This window comes from Calliphora vicina, chromosome 4, assembly GCF_958450345.1.
Source record: "Calliphora vicina chromosome 4, idCalVici1.1, whole genome shotgun sequence".
NCBI lineage: Eukaryota > Metazoa > Arthropoda > Insecta > Diptera > Calliphoridae > Calliphora > Calliphora vicina.
The window spans coordinates 101559319-101572612 of record NC_088783.1 but is presented as its reverse complement, the minus strand read 5'-3'; the positions used below and the strand labels follow the sequence as shown (position 1 = coordinate 101572612).

The 13294-nt window shown below is 29.7% G+C and overlaps 1 protein-coding gene across 1 annotated transcript in view; it reads right to left on the bottom strand.

Annotated features, from left to right (window-relative positions):
- Positions 1 to 548: 548 nt before the first annotated feature.
- The window catches only part of LOC135957706 (high affinity cationic amino acid transporter 1), a 73584-nt gene continuing 60838 nt past the window's right edge, over positions 549 to 13294 (bottom strand). The window contains exons 3-12 of the mRNA XM_065508500.1: positions 11296 to 11449; positions 10652 to 10783; positions 7800 to 7898; positions 7456 to 7664; positions 6972 to 7327; positions 3276 to 3856; positions 2963 to 3128; positions 2604 to 2820; positions 2420 to 2525; positions 549 to 777 (exon numbers count right to left, since the gene is read on the bottom strand). Of these exons, the coding sequence (XP_065364572.1) occupies positions 617 to 777; positions 2420 to 2525; positions 2604 to 2820; positions 2963 to 3128; positions 3276 to 3856; positions 6972 to 7327; positions 7456 to 7664; positions 7800 to 7898; positions 10652 to 10783; positions 11296 to 11449 (2181 nt within the window). The 3' untranslated portion in view covers positions 549 to 616. The remainder of the gene's footprint in view (positions 778 to 2419; positions 2526 to 2603; positions 2821 to 2962; positions 3129 to 3275; positions 3857 to 6971; positions 7328 to 7455; positions 7665 to 7799; positions 7899 to 10651; positions 10784 to 11295; positions 11450 to 13294) is intronic.

Sequence of the window (13294 nt, the reverse complement as noted above, 5' to 3'; positions counted from 1 at the left end):
TATTAAATGTAGTACATAACTATTTATATAATAATATAATATGTATAATGTATGTATGTATGTTTGTATGTATGTATATATAGATAATATTTAAATAATATTAAATGTATTTTTGTGTGTGTGTGTGTATGTATATATTCTATATATAAATATAATAAATATAATGTATAAATAAAGACTAATTACGATTATTTACATATTAGCTTTTAGTTTGAAATTAAATAGTTGTTTGCTGAGAAAACACATTTGTGGTGACAAACGAATTTAGGCATAAGCAAAATATGCAATAGTTTAGCATATATAATTGTGTGTTTTTGTTACAGTTACCGAATGTTTGTAACAGTGACAATGAATCTTCTTGTTAAATTCGTCAGTTACTAAACATGTGTTTTCTCTGAGTTTGGTTTATTATTGGATTTGTATGGTTTTCACTGAAAACTGAAAATGTATATAGATGTTTTTTTTAATCGAAATATGTATTCCGTAATATATAAATCTAAGCATTGCTCTCACATTTGCGATTTGTTAGTTAGTTGGTTTGTTTGTTTGTATGGGGTTCAAATCCAAAATGGTGTAAAACTAAAATCTTACAAACTATTTAAATTTATCATCTGTTTTAATCGTCCCACGTTGGAAATTGTGTTTCATCAATAAACATACTAAATGTTCCCGTATTTCCACTGGTTTGACCAATTCCTGGATTTCTTGCACTTGTTGTATTGTGTGCATTTGTGGAGTTGTTATCTTGTGGCTTGGAGGAATGATTGGATCGAGGTTCTGGAAGAAATTTTAAAAATATTAATACGAAATGACAATCATCAATAAAGTTTTAAAATAAATATAAGAATTGGAGGAATTTTAAGAAACAATAATTTTCGATAAGTTTCGGAATTGTTAAAACTTGATACCCAGATCATTATGAATCAAATTTCATAATGATCTGAAAATTTAAACATTGAACATCGAGGTTCAATGTTTAAATTTTGTATAAGAATTACACAAAATCGCTCAATTTCAATTGCATGTAACTTTTTATTCGCTTATCCAATGTTCTGTCCCATGATGGGCTGCGTTAATTGAATTATTAACCTCTTCTCATCCTACTCCTCCAATTTCTACCTATACTTTTCTCTTGCAAATTTTACTCTGACTCAATCTATAGACTTCCCTTCCCTTTTCTTACATTTCTCTTTTCTTTCTGTTTTCATTTTCTCTTCAGATACCAAAAAGGGAACTATCATTAGACCCAAGTGAGCTGTACGAGACGAAGGTTTTGGACGGCTGCCTGATTACCTAACCTCTTATAGTAATGCTTATTTATGTACCCTAGTCTCGATTTATTTTCTTTTAAACATAGGATATTGAACCAAAATTCTCAGAATAAAGGATATTTCAAAAAAGCAATCTTCCGTTTTCTAAATATTTTTCTTAAGCCATTGTATGATTAACAATTTAGAGTGGGGTCGTGAGCGGTTTTCGGGATAACAACAATTTAGTAACAATTTACTAATATTTCGAAGAATTATCAAAATCTTCAAATATACATATCTTGAGACTTATCTTTGTGATTACGCAGGTCAACAGCAAAAAAAGGCTTCACTACTAACCACTATATAGATTTGATGCATCATGGTTATCTAAGTACAAAAATGGTAAAATTTTTAAATTCTGTGGATAGATTTTTTTAAAATTTTTTTTTTTTTCTAAAATTGTGAATTTTTTTAGATGTTTTTCCACATAATTTATGATAACTCAAAAAGTTAAAATTTTTTGTACATAGCATGGGGAAAATATTTTCAACATTCAATCAAACGAAAAAAGAATATTATCTACTCAATTTTATGTACATATATCTTACAAAAAAGTAAAATTTTGTGAAAATGAGCGAATTCACTTAATTGTGAATAAATTCGAAAATAATCAATCGATTTATATCTTCTGTATCTCATTTTGTTGGTATTATATGCAGCTTTGAGACAAAGTAATAAACCTGAAAAAGTTCTGCCGTTTTCGATTTTTCCTGAGTTTTTAAAAACACAAACATTTGCTATTTTCACGTAAAAAATATAATTTTTGCTTCAATATGTTATTACAACTCCGAAACCTACTGAGCCGATTAAAACGCAATGTGTAAACAGATTAAAGGTTATGTAGATTTGAACTTTTTTAAGTTCACTTCAATAATATCGGACTAATTGCTTTTGAGTTATCATAAATTATGTGGAGAAACATTTAAAAAAATTCACAATTTTAGAAAAAAAATCTGTCCATAGAATTTAAAAATTTTACCATTTTTGTACTACTGGAACCACAATACATCAAAATTGTGTAGTGGGTTAAAAAGCCTCCAAAATTGTTTTCGATTTTGTTGGCCTGTGTTATTTTGTTATGGTAAATTGGTTCATTCTACAATACTTACTTGTTGCATTTTCTTTCGCATTATCTTTACTGGCCCATACGGGTTCATGATTTTGGTTCATATAGGAAGGTTGATCCCAAACAGCTTTCTCTTCGACATTTTTGCTCTGCAAAATGAATTTAAAAGAACAAAAATATTAAAAACACCCCATAACATTTAGTTAATAGCAACACTTGCAACATACATAGTCTTTGTCGACTCTTAGTTCCATGTCATCGGTTGTCTGTTCGAGGGTACTGTGGGTGATGCCATAATAAAAGTACATAACGAAGCCCAGTGACATCCATATGGTAAATCTAACTAAGGTTAATATGCTTAACTTAAATATTAAATAGATATTGACTGCAATGGCAATCGCTGGAATAAATGGAAGTCCAGGGGTAAGGAACGCAAGCGCATATCTGAGAATAACGAAAGTGCAAATACAAATGTGTATATTTATAATAAAAAAGCATTAGTTCTTGACTCTAGATATGGACTTAAGAGTAAATCATAATTATTTACATACGTACATAAGTAATAAGAAAAATTTATTATCTTTACCTATTTTGTGGTTGTCTTGAGATAATTAATAATATCACAAATATGCCGATAAATAAAATGAAATAAATGAATGCTGCGAAACCACCGGACCAGCCAATGGCCGCAAATAGATCCAAGAAGAATATGAGACCGAACATGATGCCAACAAGTTTGGTCACATACATGCCTGCGGGTGCGAAAATTTAGAATTTTGAACAAGGTTTGTTTTTTATTTTTTTTTGGAAAATTGAAAATTTTGATTAAAAAAATATTGAAACAGACATAAGTATTTTTGGTTTTAAAAAAGAAATTAGCTTAATCTAAAAAATCTTACCACTTTCCGTGGTGGCCTGGCCGGGATTTATCCAGGGAAAGAATCCCGGACACAGGTAAGAATAATCATGTATCTTTCGCGATATGAAATTTAGGCCCATCGTATCGAAGGCGGTTGCTTGGCCAGTTGGACCAGTTGGTGCCCCATGTACGGCACCGTAGAATTTGTTTTCCGAACGATCTGATACCAGAAATTGATCATCGCGACCCAAATAGCCTTCGGGACTTTCATCGATAAATGAATCGTCTGAATCGGACATGCCTCGTGTAACACGTTTGATCGTCAATTTATTCGTCTCCATCACTTCAGCTGTAGTTTTGTGAGGATCGTTAGCGGCACCCGCCGTTATGGGTGTGCGCAGTTGAGCTGGTAGTAGTTCGATTAAGGAAGTACTGTGTGGTTGATAACGCAGCACTAGGACACATGTGGAGACCAGTGTGTAGGCGAGCAGAGTACCGATTGACATCATCTCCACTAGAATCTCTAGACGTACAGATAGTGCTACTAAGGCTGCTGCAACACCACTGCCTATTGTGGCTAAACCAGGTACATTAGTGCGTTGCCATAGTTGGGAAAGTTGTCTAAAAAATTGTTTTTAATTAAGTTTATTATTACTTATAATAGTTTAAATATATATTAGGAATTTTGGAACGCGTACGCTCTATTTTTTATATACATATATAAAACTATAGTTAAATATGAAATTTTGTATTTTTATCATGAGGTGCATTTACAAGGTTAAAAAACTATTTTTTTTCAGTTTTTGTAAAAATGTTGCCATTAAATAATTACTTTTGCCATTTAATTTAAAAGAGTCGTAAGTGTTCGTAATTGTCGTTCTAATAAGATATAAAACACAAAAATTGGTTAAAAAATTTTAAAGTTCAAAAAAAAATCGCCAGGCCATTAACGTGTCTCAGGCCATTAGAACAAGAAATGTAGGAACAGCTTATTTTTACTTAAAATTTATCCATATTTACTTGTATATGAGTTTTTGTCTTCTTAGAATACCGTTAACCTATTCCCAGGTATATCCAAAAAAAATATTTTTTTTAACGGCAGTTTCAAATCTCCAATTTCAAATTTTTAAAAATTTTGTTAAACAAATTTCAGAATTTTTTGATCATCTCATTGGGATTTATTGAGAACATAATAAGGAATAAAAATATGAAAAAAGTATGACAATACCTCCTATAGTTTTTCCGTACATGCAATATAAATTTTGCGATTTTCGAGACTAATTTTTTGGCCATATTTTGGCGAATGAGCCCAATTTCCTTACTGTTATTAATTTTAAGTAAAATCTGTACAGAATATTATAGTCCAGGTAATTTGAAATATAAATATTATGTATGCTAACATTTCATATGAATCAAAATAACTTTTAATTTATTTTTTTAACGGAAAACTATTTGAATAAACTATATCATTTAATTTAAAAATGTTTGAGTGTCAAATATTTATCATAACCAAGGCAAAGATTTTCATGCACTAAAAAATTTAAAATATGCACTTATAATATGCACTATATAGAGAGAAAATATGCCTTAAAAATTACAAAAATATGCAATAAAAACAAGTTTGTTATTTGAAATATATTTATTAATACAAGAAAAATATAAGATTTGAAAGAGTACGAGGCGGAATATTGTGACACTAGGCCTTAAAGTTATGTGCTAAACGATTTCGGGACGCGCATCGAGTCAAAGTTCAGATATATGCAACATTTTACTATTTATATGAAATAAATAGGTGAAACTCGTTAATTTTCTGCATTGCTTTACAGAAATATGTAGATTTATTTATATTAATGAATATTACAAAATGACCCAAAAACTGTATTAAAACTGTAAAATGACCCAAAAACTGTATAAAATTCGGAAAAAATTCATATTTTTCTAAATACTTTTGCAAATGAATTGAAAATAATCGAAATGTGTACGTAATTGTACTGGATACTTTTCTTTAAATTTAACAACACGAGATGGTGCCTTTAAAAACACTTTTCTCTATTCGAAATTAATAATTCTATGTCTTCAAATTGAGATCTAATTTCTTCGGCTACTCGATGTAAATCATATGCTAAACGTGCTACATGAATAAGTTTTGAATAAAATACCTTTACCCCCATTAACACGAAGTCTGGTTAGGCCTTAATAGTTATATAGGCGGTTAAAATTATTTTTGTATGAAAACTGTCAGTATAACTATTAGTTAACACATAACCAGACTTCGTGTTACTGGGGGTTAGACTATTTGCAGCTATAAAAATATATCCAAAAGAAAATTAAATATCCAAAAGAAAAGAAAATTAAATTCGGAAAGATGGATTTTAACTCAAAAGGGCGGTAAATTGATAAAAATTAACATAAGGACTGAAATATTTATCTTTTTTAAAAAACCAACCGATAAAATATGTACATTTTAATTATGCAGATATAAATCAGCTGTTTTCAGTAATATGGCAATAGAAAACTGTTATTTTTAAAAGACAATTGAAAAATTGTTCGATATTAACACACTCATAGAAAAATGCATCTTCATATTGATGATGCCCTATCAGAATTTTGACATCAATATTATGACAAATGGCATCAATGAAACGAAAAGAGACAAGGCGAATTTATACAAGGTGGAGTCTCAGTCAAACAGCTGATAATTTTTTTTTCACTGTTTGGTTCTAACAACTGTCAAAGCTGGTTTTTATATTTAAATATCTATATATTCTAAGCTTATTAACAAAATATTTATTGTTTACACAAATAAGTAAAGCCATCACTATTCAATTATCTACACTATATTAAGTTTAAATACTTATTTGTTTAATTTTTCATTTTGGTTTTTTGACATTTGTTAAGACCAATCGTTGTTTTTGTAGAACTGACACCACCTTGTATGAATTCGCCTTGGAAAAGAGACATCAATACAATAACGAACGCCATCATAAAATTTTGTCATATTTTGTGTGTCATCTATGCAATGATTTCAGTGACATCAATCAAGATAATGTATGAATAAAAATAAAACTAAATAATGTTAAAATGTTTGTAAAGTGTGTTTTAGTCAAATTTTATTGTTTTAACCATTATTTATAAAATATAATAATTGAATAATGTCTTAAAGTTATCAAGATTCGTTATTGCATTGATGACATTTTGTCATTAAAAGTATGTTATTGTGTCATTGCATTAACGACATTTTGTCAATAAATAGATATCAATTAATCATTCCTCTGATGTTAGTGTGTCATTGAATTGATGACTTTTTGTCATTAAATTGATGCCGATTAGTCATTTCTTTAATGCCAATGTATCATTGTATTGATGATAGCTTGTCATCAAATTGAGCCCGAATAGTCATTCCACCGATATTACTGTGTAATCGCACTGATGACATTTTTTTTATTAAACTGACTCCGATTAGTCATTTCTATGATGACGATATGTCATCACATTGATGACATTTTCACCCTGATGACAATTTTATCAATTGATGTAACTACTGATCTCACAATGATGAAAAGTATCATGGGGTCAAAAACGAAGACACTTGACATTGAACTGATGTCAAAATATATCAGCATTATGACTGTTTTTCTATCAGTGCACTTTTTTTAAATGAGTACCAAAGAATAAAAATATGTACATACATATGACGTTTTGTAGAAAATAATATGTACTAAATATTTATACTCACTTGAATATCAAACCATCCTGAGCCATGGCATAAATAACTCTAGGCATTGGAAACATGGAACCAAACATGGCCACCGATAGACCAGCCGTTGCGCCAATCGCCACAATGGCCCGGCACTTGGGCGCATTGACATACGACCACATTTGCACCAAAGCAGCGCCAGCATTGATGTGATCATAGGGAACCACCAAAGTTAAAACTAAACTTACTGTAACATAGGCAAACAGAACAACAAACAGTGAACCGACTATTGCTTTTGGAATACTTTTCTGAGGATTGTGGGCTTCTTCACCCGTTGTGGCTATAATATCGAAGCCAATAAATGCATAAAAACACGTGGCAGCACCGGAAAACACCTGCAACAAAGGAAGTAACATGGAAAACAATTCACAAAACGAATAAATAAATTAATCCTCAATATGTTCTTGATAATCATGACATAGTGAGCAGAAATAAATAAGTATTTACAAGCTAGTACACATACCCCACTCCAACCATATGGCAAAAATCCTTGATGTTCAGTCCATGTATTTGTATCCACATAAAATAAGCCAGCAGTCATAACAAACACCCAGGTTGCAAGATTTATGGCATTTAAAGTATGATTAAATATCACCGATTTGCTGGCGCCCATTGCCAGTACACTTGTCATTATGAGTGTTATGCCGAAGGCTATAAAATCAGGTGGTTTACCTGCAAGTATCACCATCAAATAAAGTTAAATATTATGTTTGAAAGTATTTACATATGTATGTATGTATGTATGTATGTATGTTTGTATTTAAGTAGCAGTCTGTGTATTTAAAATTCAAATGTTGTTTATCTTACCAAATATGGTACCAATGGTATCGCCTATGGCTGCTGATATGGCACCGCCGGTTAGTGAATCAAAACTTGAACTTAACGCACAAGCACAGGCACTTGTTCCTGCAAAAGTATTACGAAAGTAAAATAAATCTTAGTAAATTATCTTGTACGAGTTTCTATAGAAATGTTGGTAAAACAAATTAAAAAGTTTATACAAAAAACGAAATAAAAGAAAATAATGTTTGATTCGGTATGTGGCTCATTTTCAACTCAACATTACAACGTGATGCCAGTTGAAATCTTAAAACTTATTTTTAGTTTTTTTTTTTTTTTGATATGTGTATAATTTTAAATAAAGTTTAAATATAGAAAACTTGAAAATATTAAACGATGCATTGATTTATATGCAAGGAAGTTTTGCACAAAAATAATGCCAAAATAATATTTCTTAGCATCATTTAGTTAAGGTTGGGTCACACAAGCTAAATATTTGACGAAAAAGAATATTCTTTAATTATTTTATTTATTTCATAAACTCCTTTTACTTGGGACAATTTTAAACAAATATTTAGTTTATTTTATTTAATTATGTTCGATCTTACAAATTACTTGTAAGAGTAAACAATGTCAAAGAAATTTGTGCTAATGGTGTGTTGTTTTTTGTTGGCGGGAATCGAACCGGCAACCCTCAGATAATCCAGCACACTATCGACTAGTCTATCGAAGCATGCTTTGAGTAAATATTTGCCATGTGTAACCATACCTTTTGAAGTAATATAGAAAGTTAATAGAATAAATAATTAAAAACGTAGAATATTAATGAATATTCTACGTATCTAATAGCACTGTCCAACAAATTAAGACTTTTTGATTGGAACAGAATAGCGACCCTATAATTCTGAAAGGGCATGTTGAGAAGATAATTTTTGTAGAATAAACTTGTCCGAATTTTTTTACAGTGGGTCAGAGTTATCATTTTTTGATCGAAGGGAGCATTATACTAACTGAAAAAAATGTTGTAAGTTATTATCTGAGAGAATTCTTAATGTCAGAGTTATATTGTAGAATTTTATGTGGGACATTTTCGTGGACGATCTTAACCCTCTAGCTCCTCTCTTTAGGGGTCAATTTCACCCTTTTTTTTTCGAGAAAATCAAAAAAAGTTCTTTCCAAAAAGGACATTTAAGGATTAAATTCTTCTACGAAATTTTTTGCGGTCAAATTTCATTGGGGGTCACCAAAGACATAAAAGTTGTAAATAGAGCCCTTTACGCTTAATTAGCAAAATTACACGTCACCTAAAAAAATTAAAAAAATAAATAAACCTATATAACTCTTGACCTAATAGTGATAACATACATGTTTATACATGTTTTTTGTCGATCTTCTCTAGGACTATTTATACTTTAAATATCACCTCATTCGGATCATAAATAGATTTTTGGTGAATTTTTGAGACACAAGGTGGTGTGTAATTTTGCTAATTAAGCGTAATGAGCTTTATTTACAACTTTGGTATCTTTGGTGACCTCCACTAAAATTTTCCGGCAAAAATTTTCGTAGAATATTTTAATCCTTAAATGTCCTTTTTGAAAGGACTTTTTTTGATTTTCTCGAAGAAAGGGTCAAATTGACCCCTAAAGAAAGGAGCTAGAGGGTTAAGATCTTACACGAAAATGTCTCCCATAAAATTCTACAATATAATTCTGACATTAAGAATGCTCTTAGACATTAACTTACAACATTTTTTTCAGTTAGTATAATGCTCCCTTCGATCAAAAAATTAAAACTTTGACCCACTGTAAAAAAAATTTAGAACAGCTGGACTATAAGTTTATTCTACAAAAATGATCTACTCAACATGCCATTTCAGAATTATAAGGTCGCTATTCTGTGGCACAGTGTAGTTATTTGACCTATTACACATTAAATAATAAAGTTCTGATCTAAAAATACCATTTAGTTATATTTGATGAATGCTTGTGATTAGTCAATATACCAATATACCAGATCCGCTTTTAAACAATGATCAAAAACTTATATATTTTTACTTTAACTTTAATTTGTATTACATATTTTAGAGCTAATCAAACTATATAAAATGTGGCAATGTCTATTTGCAATCTCTAAATTTCTTATCGTATTGACCAGAAAATATTAAGCAAGTTTGAACCAAATTTTGGGTCTGAAATGGGTTATGCGTTTGAATTGTGAAATCAACAAGTACAAATTAATATTTGAATGTACAAAGTAATCATATATAGAAATCTGCTGGATTTACTTGCTTATATCAATTCCACTTCAGTATTAGATTGGATTTCATAATTTAATTTTGTATTTTCTCAATATAAATTTTGTATTTTTATCAAAATGACCGAGATGTCTGACTATAGAGGGTCTGAATTTGAATTTTTACAAAATGGAAAATGATAATTTCTGTAAATGTTATTCTTATTCAATATAGAAAGTACCTTGTATGTTGTAATTACATAAGTCACAGTCGATATCACAATTTTTCTATGTAACCGTGAGATATACATATGTATGAAAAATTAATTGAAACACATATTTTATATGTAATAATAATGTTAGAAAAAAAAGATCTTCATATTGACTTATTTTTTTCCAACTCGATTAAAAAATAAATATGTACAAGCATTTCTTTTCGACCAATTCAATTTCTATACATACTTTATGTGGCCTCTATAAAATCAACCAATTAAAATATTCATAAAAGGACAATTTCTAAAAGGATGTGAAATAAATACAAATGAACTGTTTTATTAACAGTTCATTAAACTAAAACAACCACAACAACAGAAAAGTATAAAAACAAAGAAAACATTTATGTTAAACAGGAACAAATTACATACCTATTAAATATTCCAATATCATATTCCAACCAATAATAAATGCAACAAATTCGCCAACGGCAACATATGAATACATATACGCCGAACCGGATGTATGTGGTACACGCACACCAAACTCTGCATAACAGGCGCCTAAAAGTATGTTACAACAATTATTGAACAATATATTGAATTAGTTTACAAATCAACAAATATACACATGTGTATTGTATGTACTCTGTATATACATATTTACAAAGTTATAAATAGTTTTTTGGTATAAAATATTAAGTTGAGCTTATTTTCACATGTGTATTGTAGGAAAAATACATCTAAAAAATCTGAAATATTCTGTAAATAATTTTATTTATTTGAATGATATTTTCTAGAGATATTTCTTTTAAAATTAAACATATCTGGCAACGTCAAATGTGCCGCTACCGACAGAGTTGTGTATATATCATGTCTATGTTATCATAACCCCCGTATTGACTAGCCATCAATTTGTTCTCTCAATGAATTTATATTATTTGCTTGTCAAGACGTAGGGATAAGTGCTGGTAAGAATGACATATGTTAGACTCCGTCGTGGTATACTTATGAATATGTTTTGTATGTATGTATTTAAATTGCTAAAAGTCTACAATTAAATTAATAATAATTACCTGAAAAAATACTAGCTACTGCGGCAATAACAAAACTAATTATCACACCAGGTCCGGCAATATTTTTGGCCACCATACCGGCAACTAAATACATGCCAGTGCCACAACACGAACCAATGCCCAGCGATGTGAGATCTAAAGTGTTTAGGCATTTCTGTAATAAATAAACAAAATATAAACACAGATTAATATAAAAATAAATAGCACAAAAACTACAAAATTATTTCGAAAATGAGACAAATTAACATTTTATTGCTATTACTCGCACGAATACTTGTTTTGTACGAATGCACAGTGGTTTAGAAAGTTTTTATTTTGGAAATATGTAATAATGAAATTTGACATACAGCCCAATTATGAATAAAAATTCCACGGGAGTTTTTTCCGTTTTTCCTATTCAAATTCAACGGGAAAAAACTCCATGGGAACAAACACCCGGGGAATTTTTTATTCATAATTGGGTTGATAGTCAATGCTGATTGAGTTGATTTGTATTTACATGGGTTTGTAGTCGGAATAGAGGCTAATGGGATGCTCACTTCGGGAATACACAATTTAAAAAAAAATCACCAAATAAAATTAGTTCTTATCCAAATGATAAGTAATAATTGAAAATATCTACAAAAATACGCTTACATTTTTGGGTTATCTCTTTTATGTCAAGAGATATTAGAGAAAAAATGTATCCTATTAATTTTCTGAAATTTCACGAAATTAAAGATATTGGCCCATAATCATAGTCAAACACTAAAGTCGGTTCTTTTTAAAAACAACTTTAAAATAAACACCTGCTTTTTATTAATTTGCAACCATAGTCAAAATTAAAGTATATTTTAAATTGAACCGACTTTAACTGGGTGCCACCGCAAATGTAGAAAATGTTTTCATACAATATACAACAAAAAACAGACAAGTGGCAACGCTGAACAGCTGACATACAAGAAAGAAAGTTGTTTGTTGTGGAAAAATGGAAAAGATACGATTAATATCATAATTACGATATTTTGGTACTAATTTTATTGATAACTGTTCAATAATTGCAAAATCTCTACCAATATCTTGTAACTTAAACATTTTTACTTTGTGACGAACTTTTTTACTCGGCGAAGAACAGCTGATGCTGTTGTTAAACGAGTTAAAAACAAATTTAGCTAGTTTTATATTTAGAGTCGACTTCAGCGCCAGAAGTATACTTTAACTTGTCTATGATAGACCTAAAGTCCACTCTTAAGTAAAGTCGAGTTTAATTCTCTTAAAATGTACTTTATTTTTGACTATGATTATGGGCCATTGTAATAAAATTTGGAACTAAAAGGTTGTTTTATCAATGGGTTGCTAACTTTTTTATTGTAGTCTCTTAAATTTTGAAATTCATAAAACGGGGAAAATATTCATAAAAGACGCCACTATGCCGTTACTTATCGTGTTAACTTTTAGTGTAATTAAATTATATATAGGAACTTTGGCTTTGAGTTTTAGAAATTTTATATAAATGAAAACGAAGAAACATTTTTTCTATAAGAGAAATATTTTAGATATAATGAATTTGGATGCTTGTAACTTTTTATAGGGAACAGATAAATGTATGGAACTTTTATTTATATTTTACTAGTTGACCGCCCCGGCTTCGCCCGGTAGCATTTACTAATGTAAGTCCGTCAAGTTTCTCCAACCCTGCCTGTTCTTATTTATTTGCAAATAAAATATTTAAATTTGTATTGCACACTTTAGGGGCTTTTTTATTACAGTTGGCTGGACTCAAAAAACCGGTTTTAGCCGTAATTTTTTAATTTTTTTTCTTTATAAAAAAAAATCAGCCAAATCGCTCCAGCCGTTCTCACGTTATGACATTACAAACATGGACCATTTCATTTTTATATATATAGATTTGAATTTTATCAGAAATATAAAAAAAATATATATAACATGAAGTCTAGTATTTACAATAACAGCACAAAGTTGAAAATTAACCCTTAATAGCACTTGGGGTCCAAATGAC